General features: G+C 37.0%; 1 protein-coding gene across 1 annotated transcript in view; it reads right to left on the bottom strand.

Moving 5' to 3' along the window:
* The window catches only part of LOC136878881 (uncharacterized), a 309,809-nt gene that overhangs the window by 200,585 nt on the left and 87,372 nt on the right, over positions 1 to 21,852 (bottom strand). Inside the window, exon 3 of the mRNA XM_067152445.2 lies at positions 19,683 to 19,808. Coding sequence (XP_067008546.1) covers positions 19,683 to 19,808 — 126 coding nt within the window. The remainder of the gene's footprint in view (positions 1 to 19,682; positions 19,809 to 21,852) is intronic.

The raw sequence follows: 21,852 nt of genomic DNA, 5'->3' as shown, positions 1-21,852 counted from the left end.
CCACCTTTTCAATACAATATATTCACAAATTTACAAAATTATACGGTACTAGTTTCGACCCATCTAGGGGTCATCATCAGCCGTATTGAAGCAAAGATCATTTGTGGCGAAATCCTAAGACAATATTATTTTAAAGAATAACAAGTGAAATGAGATGTTATGGTAATAGTTAATAATACAAGGAATATACATAATAAGAGGTTTTTAACAAAGAATAAAGTATAAATGGGGTGTTGTAAAAATTATAATCATGGAAATCAGTAAGTTCTTGTATTGAAATGAAATATGGCTTAGGAAGAGGGCTTAAGGTGGGGCTGAAGGGTGCGGGAGAAAGTGTAATTGTCTTGGAAAAGTACCTTTGATTAAATTTAGGATTGAGTTTAGGTTGGCTGCATTATTGTTTCTGAGGAAAGTGATAAATAGATCGAAGAGTATGTTGGGTTTCTCTGAGATTTCATTGAGATTGTGACTGGCATTAAAGTATTGGTCTAGGTGTATGTAGTAATTTTCCATTATGTTCAGTAAAGGGCCCTTGTTTGCTAATACGAGGATGTCCATGTCTTGTTCAATATTGGTGAAATTATGGTTATAATCTTGCATGTGTTGGCCGATGGCTGAAAACTTGTTGTATTTTATTGCGTTAGTGTGCTCGTGGTATCTGATAATGAAGTTTCTCCCGGTTTGCCCGATGTAGGTTTTTTTACAGGTGGTACATTTGATCCTATAAACTCCTGATTTTAAAAAACTGCTGGTCTTGTTGATGTGTGAAGTATTGTATAAAACATTCATGTTCTTATTGTTGGTTTTGAAGGCTATTTTAACGCCTTGTTTCTTAAAGATGTTGGTTAACTTGTAGATATCATTGTTGAACGTGAAGGTGGAAAATGTTAGAGGTTTGGTTATTTCTTTTTTGAGGGTAGTTTTTGGGCGATGTTTGTGTTTATTGATTATCCTTTCTATAAAATGATTGCTGAAGCCGTTGAATTTTGCGATTCCGCGGATTGTGTTGAGTTCGTTTTTTAGATCTTTATTGGACATAGGTATGCTGAAGGCTCGGTGAACTAGGCTGTTGTATGTGGCTCGTTTGTGGGACTGGGGGTGCACTGAATCTTGGCGAATGGTGGAGGCTGTTTGAGTGGGTTTTCTGAAAATTTTATAACTGAAAGAATCTGAGTTTCTAGTGATGGTTAAATCTAGAAAGTTGATTTTTTGATTTGATTCGGATTCTAGTGTGAATTTGATATGAGGATCAATATTGTTGAGTCTTAAGAGGGTGGTGGGTGCGTTAATTGATTTCTCATTCATGATTACAAAGACATCGTCGACATATCTGGCCCAAAAGAGAATGTTTTCGAATTCGTTGTCAATTTTGGTGTATTCGAGGAAGTCCAGGTATATTTCTGCTAAGATACCTGAGGCCGGTGACCCCATTGCCAAACCATTTTGTTGATATATGACATTGTCAAAAGTGAAGAAGTTATTGTCGATGATAAGTTTTAATATTGTGATAAAGTCTTGTATCTCTAGTTTGCTTAAGTGGCTGTTTTTGTTTAAATTGTTTATAATTATCGGAATTAATTTTGATACTTGTATGCTTGGGTACATGTTTACAATATCGAAAGAGTGGATGGAGTGATCCGGTTGCAAATTGAACTTGTTTAGTTTTTCTACTAGCTCAGATGTGTTTTTAATAGACTTTTTGGATAAGAATTGATAATTTTTTCTTAAGAAACATTGGATGAATTGTGATATTCTGTATAAGGGGCTTGGTCTATAGTTGATAATTGGCCGGATGGGAATTCCGGTTTTGTGAATTTTGGGAAGAGCTTTAGCAGTGGGGAGTCCTGGGTTCATATGTATGAGTTTGGATTTTTCCTGTTCGGTAAATAAAAATGAAGTGTTTTTAAGAGTTTGTTTAAGTAGTTTTTGAATTTTTTGGGTGGGGTCTTTTTTGATTATGGAAAATGAGCTGTCTGTGAAAAAGTTTTGTTTTTTCAATATATACTTTTTTATCCATGATAACTGTTGCATTGCCTTTGTCAGCTTTGGTTATGATGAGTTCGTTGTCTTTAATTTTCTTCTTGAGGGCGTATATGCGCTTTTGTTCAGCAATTTTTTCTTTATTATTGAGGTTATTTGCGGGGTTGGTTAAATTGTGGAGGATATCAGTCAGTTTCCTTTTAACATCGGTTCTAACCTCATTTTGCGTGTCTTCCGGTATTTTGCTGATGGCTAGCTCTGATTCTGTTTTCATAGTAGCGGCTATGTTGAGGCTGTTCAAGTTTGGCCAGTTGTGTTTCGGTCCTTTGGATAAAGTTAAGTGTTCACTTTCACTTAAGGGCGTGTTAGATAGATTTACAACAGCTGGATGAAACTGCGTACGAACGAACGTGTTACTATTGGAGTTTCTAGTTTGTTGGTTATGTAGTTGGCAGTTTTTTAGCCTGTTGAGTTTATTCTCCAAATTTGACTGTTTTTTGGCTAGTTCGTAGAATAATTTGTTCTCTACTTCTTGATAGAATAGTGTCCATTGTGCGTTTGAAAGTAGTTTAGTCGCTGCGAGGTGAGTGTCGTATAATTTCTGATTCAAAAAATATTTCTTCCTGTACAAGAATTTAATTTCGTCTCTTAACCATATTTTGTTTGTTTTGTTTTGAGTTTTGATGGTTTGAGGTGAAGTCCGATGTTTCTTTTTATTGCTTCTTAGAAAATTAGGTGTCAAGTTAAGTGATATACATTGCTTTAGGAAATCGATGTCTTTGCGTAATTTGGCTATCTTTAATTTTAGGCCTAGATATTGAAAGGCTTTCTGTTTTGCCTGGTAAGCTACATCATTGATGGTTATGAATTTCATGTTTTTGGTCCGTATTGAACAATATATAAGTAATAATAATAATAACTTAAATGTTTCCACCTTTTCAATACAATATATTCACAAATTTACAAAATTATACGGTACTAGTTTCGACCCATCTAGGGGTCATCATCAGCCGTATTGAAGCAAAGATCATTTGTGGCGAAATCCTAAGACAATATTATTTTAAAGAATAACAAGTGAAATGAGATGTTATGGTAATAGTTAATAATACAAGGAATATACATAATAAGAGGTTTTTAACAAAGAATAAAGTATAAATGGGGTGTTGTAAAAATTATAATCATGGAAATCAGTAAGTTCTTGTATTGAAATGAAATATGGCTTAGGAAGAGGGCTTAAGGTGGGGCTGAAGGGTGCGGGAGAAAGTGTAATTGTCTTGGAAAAGTACCTTTGATTAAATTTAGGATTGAGTTTAGGTTGGCTGCATTATTGTTTCTGAGGAAAGTGATAAATAGATCGAAGAGTATGTTGGGTTTCTCTGAGATTTCATTGAGATTGTGACTGGCATTAAAGTATTGGTCTAGGTGTATGTAGTAATTTTCCATTATGTTCAGTAAAGGGCCCTTGTTTGCTAATACGAGGATGTCCATGTCTTGTTCAATATTGGTGAAATTATGGTTATAATCTTGCATGTGTTGATGTAGCTTACCAGGCAAAACAGAAAGCCTTTCAATATCTAGGCCTAAAATTAAAGATAGCCAAATTACGCAAAGACATCGATTTCCTAAAGCAATGTATATCACTTAACTTGACACCTAATTTTCTAAGAAGCAATAAAAAGAAACATCGGACTTCACCTCAAACCATCAAAACTCAAAACAAAACAAACAAAATATGGTTAAGAGACGAAATTAAATTCTTGTACAGGAAGAAATATTTTTTGAATCAGAAATTATACGACACTCACCTCGCAGCGACTAAACTACTTTCAAACGCACAATGGACACTATTCTATCAAGAAGTAGAGAACAAATTATTCTACGAACTAGCCAAAAAACAGTCAAATTTGGAGAATAAACTCAACAGGCTAAAAAACTGCCAACTACATAACCAACAAACTAGAAACTCCAATAGTAACACGTTCGTTCGTACGCAGTTTCATCCAGCTGTTGTAAATCTATCTAACACGCCCTTAAGTGAAAGTGAACACTTAACTTTATCCAAAGGACCGAAACACAACTGGCCAAACTTGAACAGCCTCAACATAGCCGCTACTATGATCACAGAATCAGAGCTAGCCATCAGCAAAATACCGGAAGACACGCAAAATGAGGTTAGAACCGATGTTAAAAGGAAACTGACTGATATCCTCCACAATTTAACCAACCCCGCAAATAACCTCAATAATAAAGAAAAAATTGCTGAACAAAAGCGCATATACGCCCTCAAGAAGAAAATTAAAGACAACGAACTCATCATAACCAAAGCTGACAAAGGCAATGCAACAGTTATCATGGATAAAAAAGTATATATTGAAAAAACAAAAAACTTTTTCACAGACAGCTCATTTTCCATAATCAAAAAAGACCCCACCCAAAAAATTCAAAAACTACTTAAACAAACTCTTAAAAACACTTCATTTTTATTTACCGAACAGGAAAAATCCAAACTCATACATATGAACCCAGGACTCCCCACTGCTAAAGCTCTTCCCAAAATTCACAAAACCGGAATTCCCATCCGGCCAATTATCAACTATAGACCAAGCCCCTTATACAGAATATCACAATTCATCCAATGTTTCTTAAGAAAAAATTATCAATTCTTATCCAAAAAGTCTATTAAAAACACATCTGAGCTAGTAGAAAAACTAAACAAGTTCAATTTGCAACCGGATCACTCCATCCACTCTTTCGATATTGTAAACATGTACCCAAGCATACAAGTATCAAAATTAATTCCGATAATTATAAACAATTTAAACAAAAACAGCCACTTAAGCAAACTAGAGATACAAGACTTTATCACAATATTAAAACTTATCATCGACAATAACTTCTTCACTTTTGACAATGTCATATATCAACAAAATGGTTTGGCAATGGGGTCACCGGCCTCAGGTATCTTAGCAGAAATATACCTGGACTTCCTCGAATACACCAAAATTGACAACGAATTCGAAAACATTCTCTTTTGGGCCAGATATGTCGACGATGTCTTTGTAATCATGAATGAGAAATCAATTAACGCACCCACCACCCTCTTAAGACTCAACAATATTGATCCTCATATCAAATTCACACTAGAATCCGAATCAAATCAAAAAATCAACTTTCTAGATTTAACCATCACTAGAAACTCAGATTCTTTCAGTTATAAAATTTTCAGAAAACCCACTCAAACAGCCTCCACCATTCGCCAAGATTCAGTGCACCCCCAGTCCCACAAACGAGCCACATACAACAGCCTAGTTCACCGAGCCTTCAGCATACCTATGTCCAATAAAGATCTAAAAAACGAACTCAACACAATCCGCGGAATCGCAAAATTCAACGGCTTCAGCAATCATTTTATAGAAAGGATAATCAATAAACACAAACATCGCCCAAAAACTACCCTCAAAAAAGAAATAACCAAACCTCTAACATTTTCCACCTTCACGTTCAACAATGATATCTACAAGTTAACCAACATCTTTAAGAAACAAGGCGTTAAAATAGCCTTCAAAACCAACAATAAGAACATGAATGTTTTATACAATACTTCACACATCAACAAGACCAGCAGTTTTTTAAAATCAGGAGTTTATAGGATCAAATGTACCACCTGTAAAAAAACCTACATCGGGCAAACCGGGAGAAACTTCATTATCAGATACCACGAGCACACTAACGCAATAAAATACAACAAGTTTTCAGCCATCGGCCAACACATGCAAGATTATAACCATAATTTCACCAATATTGAACAAGACATGGACATCCTCGTATTAGCAAACAAGGGCCCTTTACTGAACATAATGGAAAATTACTACATACACCTAGACCAATACTTTAATGCCAGTCACAATCTCAATGAAATCTCAGAGAAACCCAACATACTCTTCGATCTATTTATCACTTTCCTCAGAAACAATAATGCAGCCAACCTAAACTCAATCCTAAATTTAATCAAAGGTACTTTTCCAAGACAATTACACTTTCTCCCGCACCCTTCAGCCCCACCTTAAGCCCTCTTCCTAAGCCATATTTCATTTCAATACAAGAACTTACTGATTTCCATGATTATAATTTTTACAACACCCCATTTATACTTTATTCTTTGTTAAAAACCTCTTATTATGTATATTCCTTGTATTATTAACTATTACCATAACATCTCATTTCACTTGTTATTCTTTAAAATAATATTGTCTTAGGATTTCGCCACAAATGATCTTTGCTTCAATACGGCTGATGATGACCCCTAGATGGGTCGAAACTAGTACCGTATAATTTTGTAAATTTGTGAATATATTGTATTGAAAAGGTGGAAACATTTAAGTTATTATTATTATTACTTGTACTATTTCAGTGCAAGGGGAGAGAAGGTACATCAGAATGCAGTTCTACCTAGTGGTGTATAGGCCTATTCCGAGAATTCTACTTGCCCAGAAATGCTGCCAGAGATTGTTGACTCACAAGTTACCTGGATATTTTCTTCCCTTCTTGCATCATTCTATTCATAACTCGGATTGTTGCTGATAAGGTCGAGCTAAGGTAGTTATCTTGAGAAGGAAAAGACAGTACAGGCGCTAATTAGCGATACCAAAATACTGTAGCATTTCAGTTGTCTGTTAAACATGAGCAACAAGGGGCGATCGTGTTTAGATCTCGAGGCAAGAAGAAATGTGATTATAGAAAGTGACAAGGGACTTTCAGTGAGAAAGCTTGCTGAAAAATTCAACTGCGGGAAAACTCAAACGCTATTGTGAAGAATAGAACTAAAGATAAATAAAGATATGTATGCTTATATTTAAGGTGGATGTTCTTTGCCGGTAAAATGTTCGATTATATTTACAAACTTGTTTTAGCAGACACCTCTCGTAACGGACATTTTTCCTCGGAACTGACGGTGTCCGCAAAAGGGAGGTTCGACTGTATGTTGATTACCCCACATTAGAATGATGAAGTAATTTTAGTAACACCCTGTTGTAACGAAGACAAAGTTTCGAGGATCTTACTATTTTCTGCTTCTAAGAATCTGAAAATAACAGTATGTATTGTCTGTTAAACCTCTCTACCTTCAGCGCTGTATTCTTAGAAGCTTCCCTACATACTTTGCTAGCAGTAAGCACGTAGCGAATAGCCGCAGCAAGCTGTGTTCAGCGGCAAGTAGCAAGAGTCAAAGAGTTCCTGTATTTGAAACAGTGTTAACTGTTGTAGCCTGTACATTATTGAGCTTGAGCTGCAGTCAGGAGTGTTGTGATGAACTTGTAAGAAGTTTATTTACGTGATACCCATGTGCAATCTATAAATGTTTTTAAGGTGATAAATACGTTTTGGACTTGGCTAATGAGATTAGGGCAATGGCTGGAACTCGGAAACAGATAAGCTTAGAGACTAAACTGGAAGTTTTCAAAGATATTGATAACGGGATGAAACAGGTAGATGTGGCGAGAAAGTATGGACTTGCACAATCAACGTTGGCTACGTTCTTTAAAAAACAGAAAGAAATTGAAGAAAGTTTCCTAGGTGGCAAGTTTAACCCTTCAAGAAACAGAATGAAGACGGCTGTTGCTGACAATGTGGACATTGCTACACTGCGGTGGTTTAATGAGATGCGTGCACAGAACATTCCAATTAAAGACCACTTGATATGACAAAAAGCCTTAGATTTCGCTAAGTTGCTTGGCAATTCTAATTTTAAGGCAAGTAACGGGTAGCTGCAGAGGTGTAAGGAGCGGCATGGGATCATTTTAAAAGTGATTTCAGGCTAAGGAAAATCGGCACCTTTAGGTGATGCAGAATGTTGGCGGAAAAATGCCATTTGTAAACTGCTGGAAAAGTACAGTTTTTAAAACATGTACAATGCAGATGAGACGGGATTGTTTTACCAGCTGATGCCAGAGAAGACGATGGCCTTTAGAGGAGAAAAATGTAAACGAGGGAAGCAATCTAAAGTACGCTTAACGGTTCTTCTCTGCAGCAATGCGACGGGGACACACAAGTTGACACCATTGGTGATCGGAAGATCAGCAAACCCCCGATGCTTCAAAAATGCATACCTGCCAACTTTACAAAACCAAAAATCAGGAGATTTTGATATGAAAATCAGGAAAAATCAGGAGAAATCAGGAGATACAATTTGTCAAAACTGCTTACTGTACGTGTTGCGCAATACAGTATTATGATATATTTATACACTTATTGTCTCAAGGCCGACTGTTGCTATACGAGGCTACAAGGCTAAAAATTACACATCTCTATTCCCTCACAGGAAGTATGCGAGTGAGATGATCGGTCTCTGATAAGCTTTCCGAAAATAGTATGTATTCATGCTCCACACGTGTGAATCAGTCATCCCATTACTTAGCAAATGCATAGATTAATATATTGTATCAAGCGCCCATGCGATTATGCAAAGCGCAATGCTATTTGTATCAAATAACTAGCTGATGTAGCCGTGCTTCGCTACGGAATTCTCAGAAAGACTGTCCTTATAGTTTTCCCAATTGAAGTCAACAGTTGAAATAGGTCATTACTCATTACGACGTCAGTATGAATGTCGTGATTAAAGCAATGCTGTCGTTTGAAATATTCAATAAAATGAATCATCATCATCATCAGTTTTCCACTCCAGTTGCCCGGGTGTGGTTTACGAGCACTCTCCACTTCTGTCTGTCCATGTACCACTCTTCTCTCAAGACGACATCCCAGCTGATTCCTCTTGTTCGTATGTCCTCTTTCACTTGGTCCAGCCACCTCTTCCTAGGTCTTCCTACTGGTCGTTTTCCGGCCACGACTGTGTGTAGCCATTGTTTTGCTGTCCTTCCATCGTCCATTCGTTTGACATGGCCAAACCATTTCAAACGGGCTCTTGTCACTTTTTCATTCAGGGATGGGTACACACCAGCTTGCTCCCTTATTCTTTCATTCCTTACCCTGTCCCTTTTTGTCTTCTGTACCATAGTTCATAGGAACTTCATTTCTGCGGCTTGTAGTTTGCACATTTTCTCACTTTTAACGAAAAGTACTACGAGTCGATCTAAGAGTTCGAAGTTCCAGAGCTAGAATGACCAGGCCACAAACAATCGTGAACACTCCTGTGTGATTTAAGTGTGCACACTGCTCATTCCAATCATTGCCTCAGAGTAGGAATCGAATAGCTGGAATACTATGATGATCCAGTGTGTTACGTACCAGTGGTATCAGAGAATTCATGAACCAGAGGAATGGAATGCTAAAGAAGAGAGATCTCTAACTCCCCAGCTACATCCCGCTAATATTCAGGCAAGCTGTTATACTCGATATGCACTTACGCAGCAATAATCCCAACTATCGGAGATAAATGGCAGCAGAATACACAAAGCACATCACAACAAACAATGGTCAATGTAATGTTATTGTTGATCAATTTTATGAGCTTTCATTATTGCAAGCCTTCGCATTTAGTTTTCTTCCGACTTTGTGATATTAGAGCATCTAATGTAAAGTGAGTCGTCCTTTCTTTCACGACTTCCTCTTGTATTATTATTCAAGCAATCGTTCCTTCATGACTTTCTCATTCTTCACAATTTAATCACCATCACCACCAATATTATTACAGTCGGTACAGTAAAACTGAATAAGATATAAATAATCAGAAATTGTTCTCTGTAACTTTTGTTATGTAGTACTTTTTGATATGACCAATAAGACAGGTAATTAAAAATTAAATTTTTGACACCTTCCCCGAAACTACCATTTCGAACAGGGTGAATAAAATTCCTTATTCCCCAACTTTACATACCAATTTTCATTAAATTCTGTTCACCTACTTTCTCGTACCTCGGTGGTGATATGGACTTGGCAACAAAAATCAAAAAAAAATTTTCCTTACAAGTTGCTTTACGTCACACTGACAGAGATAGGTTTTATGGTGACAATGGAACAGGAAAAGTCTAGGAGTGGGAAGAAAAGGGCCGTGGCCTTAAGTTTCAGCCCCAGCATTTGCCTGGTGTGAAAATGGTAAACCATGGAAAACCATCTTCAGGGCTACCGACAGTGGGGTTCGAACCCACTATCTCCCGAATACTGTATACTGTCCGCACTTAAGCAACTGCAGCTATCAAGCTCTGTTAAAAATACAAATTCACAAATATGTCTGTTATCATAGCCGGTACGGTAAAAATGTATAAGACATAAATGATAAGAAATTTAATAATATATAACTTTAGTTATGAAGTATTTATTGATAGGGCCAATTCTTCTTTTGCTACCGCTTTTTCCCCACACCTGTGGGGTCACGAGTGCGAACTGCGTCGCACATGTGGATTTGGCCCTGTTTTACGGCCGGATGTCCTTCCTGATGCCAACCCTATACAGAGGGTAGAGTGGTATGATGAGGAGTGTGTTGGGACGGACAAATACACCCAGTCCCCGAGCCAGAAGAATTAATCAGAAGTGATTACAATCTCCGACCGGACGGGAATCGAACCCGGGACCCTCTGAACCGAAGGCCAGTACGCTGACCATTCAGCCAACGAGTCGGACTTATCGATAGGGCCAATAATAACAAATATCTGAGAATTAAATTTTAGGCCTTCCCCTAAACTACCATTTCACTCAACGTCAATAAAATTATTTATGACCTAGATGTAGCAACTCATTCCCCGACTTCATATACCCATTGTCAATTTCTCTGCAGCCGTTTTCTCGTGATGAGCGTACATACATACAGACAGAAATTCCAAAAAATTAAAACGTGCATTTCCCCTTGTTACTGTGGTCACGACCGGTAAAGAAATATCGTTCTTTTTAAATTCTGAACAATGTACAGACAAAACTTTTATTTATACTGAAATGAAATAAAATTAGTCAGAATTGTCTCCAAATGGTTCCTAAAATTTCCAGGAAAGCTACTAGTCGTTGTCTGTCTGTTAGGTCATCAGCCCAGAGGCTGGTTGGATCCTCAAATAGCACCACCAAAGGTTATGCGGTTATAAGGAAACCCCAAAAACCAATGGCAGCGCCAAAATGAGGCGTACTAGGCAAGATGAGGAGTGAGGTAGTTTGCCATTGCTTTCCTCACTGGGTCAGAAAGTACTATTGCAGCATGACTGACCCTTTGAGCAGCACCTTTCATAACACTCAGATGCACTAGTCATGCTCTGAACGTCATTACTCAGCACTACCCATACCCCAGCAACTTCCATATTGTCACAGCCATGGATGTTGACTGGCACTTAGGTGGAAGCTACACTTTACTCTGGCCTGTGCCAAGAGATGGATGCAAAAGTACTGTATCCATCAAGAAATGACAGCAGGCAGAAATCATTGAAATGTCACTAAATTACTAAAAAAAGGATCCATGTCTAGCGACTAGTCTCTAGAATAGAGTAGACTGATGTGAACTGTGAACGAACACGAGCATAGCACGCGAGAACAAGATCTTGACAATTGATATTCGCGTCGCGATATACAGGTTTCAATAAACATCGCACATTAGCGCACATTTCACACATTAATAAACGTCGATATTTCGTTTGAAAGCAGCCAATGAACGAAGGACTTCCGGCCACTGGCATAAAAAGAAAAAAAAAGCTGAAATGGCGGGATTTGAAAACAAATGTTTGAAGTTCACCAAAAAGTAAGCTAAAATCGGGAGAAATCATTGAATAATCGGGAGGCGGGAAAAACTGTCGAAAATCGGGAGTCTCCCACCTAAATCGGGAAAGTTGACAGGTATGAAAATGTATAAAGCCTACCAGGTAAGAGTGTATACATTTTATCTTTCTTTAATTCATAAGTTGATACAGCACCTACTGTAGTCATTTTATGAGTATACATGAAGAGTAGGTACATTTTTTTTTTTTTTTTTTTTTTTTTTTTTGCTAGGGGCTTTACGTCGCACCGACACAGATAGGTCTTGTGATACAGATGTTGATTCCCATAAGGAATCTGAAATATTTGTCCTGAATGAGCAAATTTATAATACCAATATAAATGGTCCGTTATTGGACATTATAAATTTTCCAGCCAGCTCATTCTTGGTTGCCAGCGTTTCGCCCTCGTGTGCTAGGGTGGGCTCATCAGTTGGTACCTAGCACACCTACCAATACGCTGGCCAGTGCATACCGTGGAGGCCACTGCGTAGGCTAACTGGAGCCACTGGCAGTGCCAATGTACTCCACGGTATGCACTAAGAGACTGCATTGGCACTGCCGGTGGCTCCAGTTAGCCTACGCAGTGGCCTCCACGGTATGCACTGGCCAGCGTATTGGTAGGTGTGCTAGGTACCAACTGATGAGCCCACCCTAGCACACGAGGGCGAAACGCTGGCAACCAAGAATGAGCTGGCTGGAAAATTTATAATGTCCAATAACGGACCATTTATATTGGTATTACAGATAGGTCTTATGGCGACGATAGTAGGTACATTCAGTATTGTACTCTACCACATTCATTTCAATTTTTTTTGTAATTCTAAATGTGATTTTTTATTGCAGGCAATTATAAGGCAAATCAAAAAGCATGGATGACGTCTGCTCTCTTTAGTGAGTGGTTGCTTTCGCTTAATAAAGAGTTGAAAAGAAAAAAGAAGAAAATTGCATTGCTTGTGGATAATTATTGTAGTGCGCATAACAACGTGCTAGTGTTGAAGAATGTAGAACTATGCTACTTCCCCCCCGAACTGTACTTCGATCCTTCAGCCACAAGACATGGGGATAATTGAGAACTTCAAGACAAAATACCGTTCACGTCTAGTTCAACATGTAATTGCAAACATGAAGGAAAGGTGGACAACCCATACCGTTTCAATGTGAAGCAGGGTTGAGACATGATTGCTAGTTCCTGGAACAGTGTAGAGCCGAATGTGAATGCGAACTGCTGGAAAAAAGCAAGGATTTCCAAAAGTGAAGATGTTGGTGACAATGTTTATGGTGGATAAAGAAATACAGGATGATGTTCAAAGTGATCTTGAAGTGTATTCAGCAGTAACTAGGAAAACCATACATGTATCAATGGTTGAATGTGTCTCAGTGGATGATGTAGCATTGGTGTTTGAAGCATACACCGATGAATCTATCATCGAAGAGTTAAAGGGAGATTTGCCTGTTAACGATTCTGATGACAGTCATGTAGTAAAGTGTGAATGATCCTCCTACTCTGATAGAACTAATTGGACAGTTGGAAACCATCCAGCAAGTAGCATCTTCAATCCCCCATTGTTCAGCAGAACAATGGATTGTGTTAGAGGAGCTAAAAACAATATTTACAAGAGAGTCGTTAAGGAAAAAGAAACAAAGGAAAATAAGTGAATTCTTCTGTACAAAAGAGTAAGATACTCTACTAATAAATGGAGTGAACGAAATGTGTTTCATTAATTGTATTTTAATGTTCTTTTTGTTCAGAAGAGTACTGTATATACCACACTTTTCGGTGCAGTAAGTACAGTACTGTAGAAGTCACTATTTAACAAAACCTCATTATAACAATAACCCTGCTATAACAATATTAATTTTAAGGTCCCCTTGATATTGTTGTATCGAGGTTTGACTGTAATTATATTTCTTTCAATAATTTTATTTATCAACACGATGGGCTTCTCATGTGTTCCCCTGCTTCTGGCATTTTAGCCGATATTTATCTTGACAATTTGGAGTATACTAAAATTATCAACAATCTACAAGGCATTATTTTCTGGATGAGATACGTAGATAACATTTTCTGCCTTATTAAAGAAGAAACTTTGCTTCAACACTTGAATTCATTAGACCCACATATTAAATTTACCCAGGAATATGAAGTTAACAATTCTTTTAAATCTTTTGGATCTCACCATAACGAGGAAAAACAATTCATTCACATATGACATCCATAGAAAGGCCACACAAACTTGCAATATAATAAATGATTCTCAACATCCAACCAGTTTTCTTTACAGCATAATACAGGGTATCCATAAAAGAACTCCACAGATTTGAAGTTACATATTCTGATGATATCAAGAATTAAAGACAATATGTTATACATGGTTTGAAAGGTAATACTGTCATGCCATTGGTGGGTTTTTATTTTTTAAATATTTTTTAATATGTGCCCTATTTGCGGCACGGCATACATCCATACGTTAATCTATCTCTTGCCACATCCTAGCCACCTATAATTTTTTTTTTTTTTTAACTGAGATCCCCTAGCTATTTTAAAAACAAAATTTTATTATAGCTTTCAAACTCATAATACTAACTCCAAACATTTTATATAATACACATACTGTCAACACAATTCTCTTACCAGGAACATGCTAATGCTAAAAAGCATAATAGATTTTCAGTAATGAGTAAATACGTCAGATTTTCATCATTAGTTTATATCTATTGACAATGATTTAGTGATCCTCCATAAAGTAAATAAGGGCAAATTATTTAACATCCAAGAAAGCATTTTCACACATTTAAATCAAGGGATTAACTTCTACTTTAAATTTAAAAGTAATTCCTGAACAGACTGTTCTTTTTGAGGTATTTTATTTTTATTTTTTCCTTTCTCATTACATACCTATAACTTTTCCAGAGATCAACTCACTGCCTGTACTTTAAATATCAAGCTTTTGTTTTCCGTACTCAGGTTTCATTCTTTGTAATGGTCAATTACAGAAGATTTTCTATATGACCTATTTTTTTATACGTATCTTATAAATTGTTATCTGTAACCACTGTTCACACTTCTTTTTTTTTTCTTTGCTATTTGTTTTACATCGCACCAACACAGATAGGTCATATGGCGACGATGGGACAGGAAAGGCCTAGGAGTAGGAAGGAAGTGGGTGTGGCCTTAATTAAGGTACAACCCCAGCATTTGCCTGGTGTGAAAATGGGAAACCATGGAAAACCATCTTCAGGGCTGCCAACAGTGGGGTTCGAACCCACTATCTCCCGGATGCAAGCTCACAGCTGTGCGACCCTAACCACATGGCCAACTCACCCGGTAAGTCACTTCTTACATTAAAACTTCAAGAAGGAGTGCTTTTATATGTTCTTGTATGTGGTGTTTTTGGTTGTTTCTAACGATACAATAAGATACAATATTTCAAGTTTGATTTTTCATAGGACTTTTAGTGTTTGGTTTTTTGTGTGTTTTATTGACTTTATATTCTATTTTTAAGATTGATTAAGGCTCAATGGGGCTGAAACATGTACCAACAGTGTGAATTTTTCTTCACCATTTTTTTATATAAAAATACCTTTCGCTATTACCGCTCAGTACTATCACATTTCTACAAGCCCTGAAAATGTTATTTGTCATCCTGTGTGAAAGAAACGTGGTTTCCAACTTGGGTACGAGCTATCACCACAGTTATCTCATAACAGAAAAAGGCCCTTCAATTCCTGAACTTCACAGAATCATGTGCACCTTCGGTGAGCAAGCCGTTAACCTCAGTAACGTTCAGTTTTGCTTGCCGGTTAGCAGCGATATTGCTGAATAACACAGTGAGCCTATTTGTGCTTGTATTTCGCATTCCATTCAGAAGTTATAAATTTATTTTATGTTGAGTGGTACAGTGAAGTGTAGCGAATATTTGTCGTGTGATACGGCAGCCTATATCTGGATTAGGAATATCATCGTTGAAAACTGACTAGCATGGTGCATATTTGTCTTGAGATAGCCTAGTTATGGATATGGTAAAAGTCATGAAATTCCTTACTAATGAACACAAAATTAAAATCTTCAGAAAGTGGACTGGCGTCCGCATCTTCCAGCACACAGAGGTCGCAGATGTTGAACTTGCACCTTCGATTTTCTTCTCGATCACTCAAGTATGTCAAGGTATATTAAAAATGGCGGCCAAAGTCTTTCCTCCCAGTCACACATGGTTGAGTGTAAAATCCAATTCATTGTCTACGAGTGACCAGAAAATAGTGTTTAATAATCCACTGCTCTGAAATAAAAGGCTTCTACTAACATTTGTTTTAGAAAGAGTGTGATCTGCAATAATATTTTGATATTTTTATTATGGTTTCATATTTGTTGTTTCTCACACCTTTCAGTGCACTTGTCATAAGCCCCATCGGAAAAGGTTTCCATAGTTGTTCTTTCTTGTTTTTCACAGCTTTTAATACTTTTCTCTCTTCTTTAGAAATAGTAGATATAGTTGTCACTGAACTTAACTGAACATAAATGCCCCCATGTCAGAAAAAATCGTATCTAGTGTTTCCATATCCCTGTTAGATAGTTTATATTTGTATATTCAGTAGTATGTTTTCTTGCTTAACATGTTCTGTTTTGTTGTCCCCTGCAGAACTGTCTTAACGAGTTTTTACTGTATATAATTTTTCTTTTACTATACACTCAATATTGAACAACCCAGATATGGTACGGTATTCTTATATTGCAAGACAATTATCAGTTACAAAATCTTTGATATTTAAGGTCAACCTAATCAATACTTGTTTTACTCGTGATGAGTTACAACTGGCCAGTACATATTTTGGCTTGTTTCAAACCATCATCAGCTGACAGATAATTAATGGTAAATAATAATCATTCTCTTATAAACTAAAATACATACATTAAAACATTTGACCCTCCATGAGGATCCTTAAAATTAATGTCTCTTGATAAAAACCAATTCACATTAAAATACTGACCCTTCTTAAAAATTCATCAAATTAATGTGTGTTAAAAAAAGAATGACTTGTTAAACACACTCCACACAAATTTGGTTATGAGTGTTTAAATCCTCTGTTGCATTATAAGCATTTGTTTGATTATCACAAAGGGAGGTTTGCATTCTCATGCAGTGTGATGTTAAAGAATGTGTGTTGTTCAACAGAATGGGACCAAAACATACTAAACCACTACACATCTTAGGAAATCCTTAATAATTAGTGCCTCTTGATAACGAGAATGTCCTATTTGAAAACACTGTGCTTCATTGAATGCGAAGAGTATGTTAACCTTTAAAAGAACATAGGTCTTAGCTTGATAAAATCTTTCAAACAGAAGTGAAAATCTCATCACCTAACAAATACACTACCTGACAAAAAATGAAGCACCCAGAAAGGGAGAAGAAACAAATGAAACTTCACATGATGAGAGGGTATGTGATATTTTCAGTATTACGAAATCAAGGTAAATTTACCAAGAACTTGGCAGTACGAGTCCACTTATCAGTATGACGTTGCACCCACTCTGCATGCTCTGATTCAGTTAGGAAGGGTGTCGTGAAGTGTTGTATCCTCTCCTGAGGCAAGCTGGCCCACAACTGTTGTAGCTGGTCCTTGATATCCTGGATAATGGCACTAGGACGAAGTTAACATCCAAGCTGATCTCATAGATGTTATATTGGGGACACATCTGCGGATCTTGCTGGCCATGAGAGAACCTCAACATCATACAGAGTTCATAGACACATGTGCTGTGTGTGGACGAGCATTGTCCTGTTGAAAAATGGCACCACAATACTGCCACATGATAGGTAACACATGAGGACACAGGATGCCTGTGACTTCCCATTGTCAACTTTGATTTAGAGGTAGTTCCCACCTTTCAATACTTGATATAACTAACACTTAACATATACATCTATTTCAGGACATGCCCTAAGACAGATGACCTCTAAATCAAAGTTGAATTAGAGTCAATACAGACCATCACAATGAAATTTATAAACTACGTACCATTGTCCCGTCGGAGTTCCCTCAATTACTACCAGCCGTGTCCTGAAGTCATACATGATTACTCCCCACACCATAACGCCAGGAGTAACACCACTGTGCTTCTCCAAAACACCACAAGAATGGGACCTCTCCTCCACATCGCCACCATACACGTAGATGATTATCATCCAGGGTAATGCAGAACCATGATTCATCGCTGAACACAACGCGATGCCATTCATTAACAGTCCATGCTTCCCGGTCACGGCACCACTCCAAACAGAGCCATTTGTGTTATGGTGTTAATGGCAGCCTCCGCATGGGATGGTAATTCTCCAGTCCAGCTGCTGCTAGTCTCCAACCAATGGTGTGAGATGACATTGTTGCAGGGAGTCAATTACTTGTTCTCAGATGACAGGCGGAGACGTGAAGGGGTTACAATATGCTTGGTGCACAATACGGCAATCCTCCCTTGTGGTGGTCAGACATAGTTGACTGGAACATTGACGACGAGTATGCCTGTGCTCATGTTCCCATGCAGTCCAACATCTGGCCACTGTCACATCCGAATGCCCCACAAACGTGTATATTGCACAATTCGACCTGCCGGCCAAATGCAGACCCACAATGAGGCCCTTTAAAACTCTTGTCAAATGTTCACAACACTGTCTCACGTGAGTACGCAGAATCTCTGTGACTTTCACAGTGATCACTCAACATCTGATGCTGTTCATGCACCTTATACACCCTACCAGGCCCGGTAATAACACTAAACACAAAGAACACTAATGCACTCTGGTGGCTGTTCTACCTATACAGAGAGAATTGCAACTTAATCCTTTGCATACCCATCAACGGCGTGTATGTGAACAAAGTTACACTGACACCCGACCATTTCTTCTGGGTGCTTCAATTTTTTTTGTCAGGGAGTGTAATTAATGGATTTTCACTTGGGAGTAAGGAGAAGAACAGCTTGAATAAGCAAAATGTCATATGATATTAGTTTCATATTCACAATTATATATATACTACAGTATATTAGATGGTAACATCCTAACCTTATAATTGTGAATTTAGTAGAATGTACAGAGCTGTCAGTGGAAAGATGGCTTGGAATTACATTAGTAGACGAATAAGCTTGAGCGGAGTTTTTACATTTAGGAAAGATATGAAGATAAAGTTGGAATTCAAGAGGGCAAATTGCCGAAAATACTCGTTTGTAGGAAGACTAAAGGGAATGGAATCATTTACCAGAGAGATATTTGCTAAGTTTCCTACTTCTTTGATATCATTCAAGAAAAGACTAGGTAAACAACTGATAGGGAATCTGGGCGACTGCTCTAAATACAGATCAATGGCGAATGATTGGTATTATCCATCGGACCACCCTGTGCCTTGACTATAGAGGTAAACATTTCTAGCAGCCTACCTGTAGAAGTGGAATAGGCTTCTGTCTTTTATCTACTTGTATAAAACTTTTAAATAAAATGCCTTGCAGTTCATATGTTCATTAATTGGTTTGAATTTGGTTTATCTTGGCCCATCTTGTACTATGCAGTGCATTTGGCACAGTGCACTGGATGCAGGAAATTATGCAATTGCTATCATGTGCAATTTTCATGGAGTAGATACTGTACTTGTAAATACAAAGCTATGAGCAACTTTAATAATAAAAAAGAGATGCCAAATTTCAAATCAGTGCATTTATAATATTATGAGTTGCTATTATAGCGGGGTGCAGCCCCTATAACCCAGGCCCTCCGATGAGGGTAGCCAGTATCTACCAAAGAATTCGGACTGTGTGAAAGAGTAGTGGGTAGAAGTTTTCTGTGAGAGTTACAGATATGTTAGTGAAAGAAACAACCAGTCCTAAAATACAGATTCAACTACAACCAATAAAAAATTCCACAACTCTGTGGGGAATCAAACTTATAACAGAATACTGATCATTCAGACATGGAATCTGACAGTTTATCTGGTGAAGTTTACATTGTTGAACAATATCATCAAAATATCTCTTACCTAATTCCATCTAACACATAAACAGGGAAATTCCCTTCTTCAAAATGCTGGATAGGATGAGGTATATTATTCCCTTTAACAGTAACTTCCCTGCTTGATCTATATTCTGAAACTTCTTGATTGGATCTGAAAATAAGAAAATGTTCAGTTATTAACTGGAATTAATACAATATTCTTAAAATAATGCTTTGTGCGTTCTTTAAAATTAAAATTAAAAGCTTTCCAAGTCACACTACCTTCGGTTCGAGGTCGACTCTTGAGCAAGAAAATGACTGTATGGTTGACATCTAAAGTACTCTACACTGCACACTAGAAAATCATGCTACAGCATTATGCATAGAATATAATCATAATTTCAATAGCATAACCACAGTATTTCTGAAACCCAGCATGAAATAAGTACACTCACAAAACAAAAAAAATCACACAACTGACACCCTTTGAAATTTTATGATTGTACCCACAAAGCACCTCAACATTCCATTGTCAAACTTTGTGCATACACACCATATGTCCCTATCTCAAAAACCAATCTTTCACAAAGAAATAAAGTAGAATTATGATGCGATTACAGATATTTATTTACCATTTGTCAATAATGTACAGTACTAGATCTATGAAATTATGTATTTTGATAAATAAACCTCAGAAGCAACACACAAATTGGCTTTACGTCGCACCAACATAGATAAGTCATATGGCAACAATGGGATAGGAAAGGTCTAAGAGTTGGAAGGAAGCAGCTGTGGCCTTAATTAAGGTACAGCCCCAGCATTTGCCTGGTGTGAGAATGGCACACCATGGAAAGCCATCTTCAGGGCTGCCAACAGTGGGATTTGAACCCACTATGTCCCGAGCCCCTAACCGCACGACTAACTTGCTTGTTTAACACGCAATTGTATATAAAATTACACTGAAAACGGAGGAAAAAGTGAGAAATATACATTATGTTAGAAACTAAAATACAAATTACACTAAAATCGTATCTTCAACTTTGTTTTTCATGACCACACATGTGAATTGTTTGTTCTACAAGCATGCTTGCCAACTTTACAAAACCAAAAATCAGGAGATTTTGATATGAAAATCAGAAAAAAATCAGGAAATATAATAGGTCAAAACTACTTATTCTACATGTCTTGTACAATACAGTACTATGATATGTTTATAACACTTATTGTCTCAAAGCCCGACTGCTGCTATACGAGGCTACAAGGCTAAAAATTACACATCTCTATTAACTCACAGAAAGTATACGAGTGAGATAATCGCTCTGATAAGCCTAAGTAAAATTCTTTCAAGAATAAAATTTACTGTGTCCACCTATACAATACAATTATATTCTGTAGTGATTAAATCCTACATGAATTACATATACTAATTAGGAACATCTTTCGCCCTAGTTTCGGGCATCTTCAGCCTAATAATAATCTTAAAGTCAAGTTTTTAAACCAATTAAACATTAGAACTTAAAACTAAATACAATGGTCTTATGCTTAAAACATTTTTTACAAAAAGTTGTGCTTAGGTGATATTTACATAGATTTACAATGTCTACATTAATTAAAACCCAGAATTTGTGACAAGGAAGCAATTAAAATTATCATACAATGACTAGAAAATGTCCAAAGCGTAAATTGGAACTTCTTCAACTGTATGGATGAATCATTAGGTTGATCTATATATATAAAATAACTTGTCCTGACTGACTGACTGACTGACTGATTCATTCATCATCTAACTGGTGTGTTTAATTCATGTAGAATTTAACCACTAAGAATATATATTTGTATTGAATAGGTAGACACAATATTTTTAAACTTGAAAGAGTTTACTGATTCATCATCGTCGAGCCAAAACTACTGGACATAAAGAAATGAAATTTTGGGGATACATTCATTTTAACATGTAGGTGCTCGCTAAGAGAGGATTTTTGGACATTCCGTCGCTAAGGGGGTGAAAAGGGGGGGGGGGGGGGAGTGGTGAATTTTAAAAATGAGAATACCTATATCTCAAAAACTTAAAAGTTTACAGACGTAAAAATTGGTATATGGAATCTCCTTTAAAAATAAAGAAACACTTATTTTTTTGTTTTTGGAAAATCCCAATAAGGGGGGTGAAAAAATTGGGAAATCTGGTTGAACACCTTTTATGAGGAGACTTATATCTC

This window comes from Anabrus simplex, chromosome 8, assembly GCF_040414725.1.
Source record: "Anabrus simplex isolate iqAnaSimp1 chromosome 8, ASM4041472v1, whole genome shotgun sequence".
NCBI classification, from domain to species: domain Eukaryota; kingdom Metazoa; phylum Arthropoda; class Insecta; order Orthoptera; family Tettigoniidae; genus Anabrus; species Anabrus simplex.
This window is presented reverse-complemented; position numbering and strand designations above follow the sequence as displayed.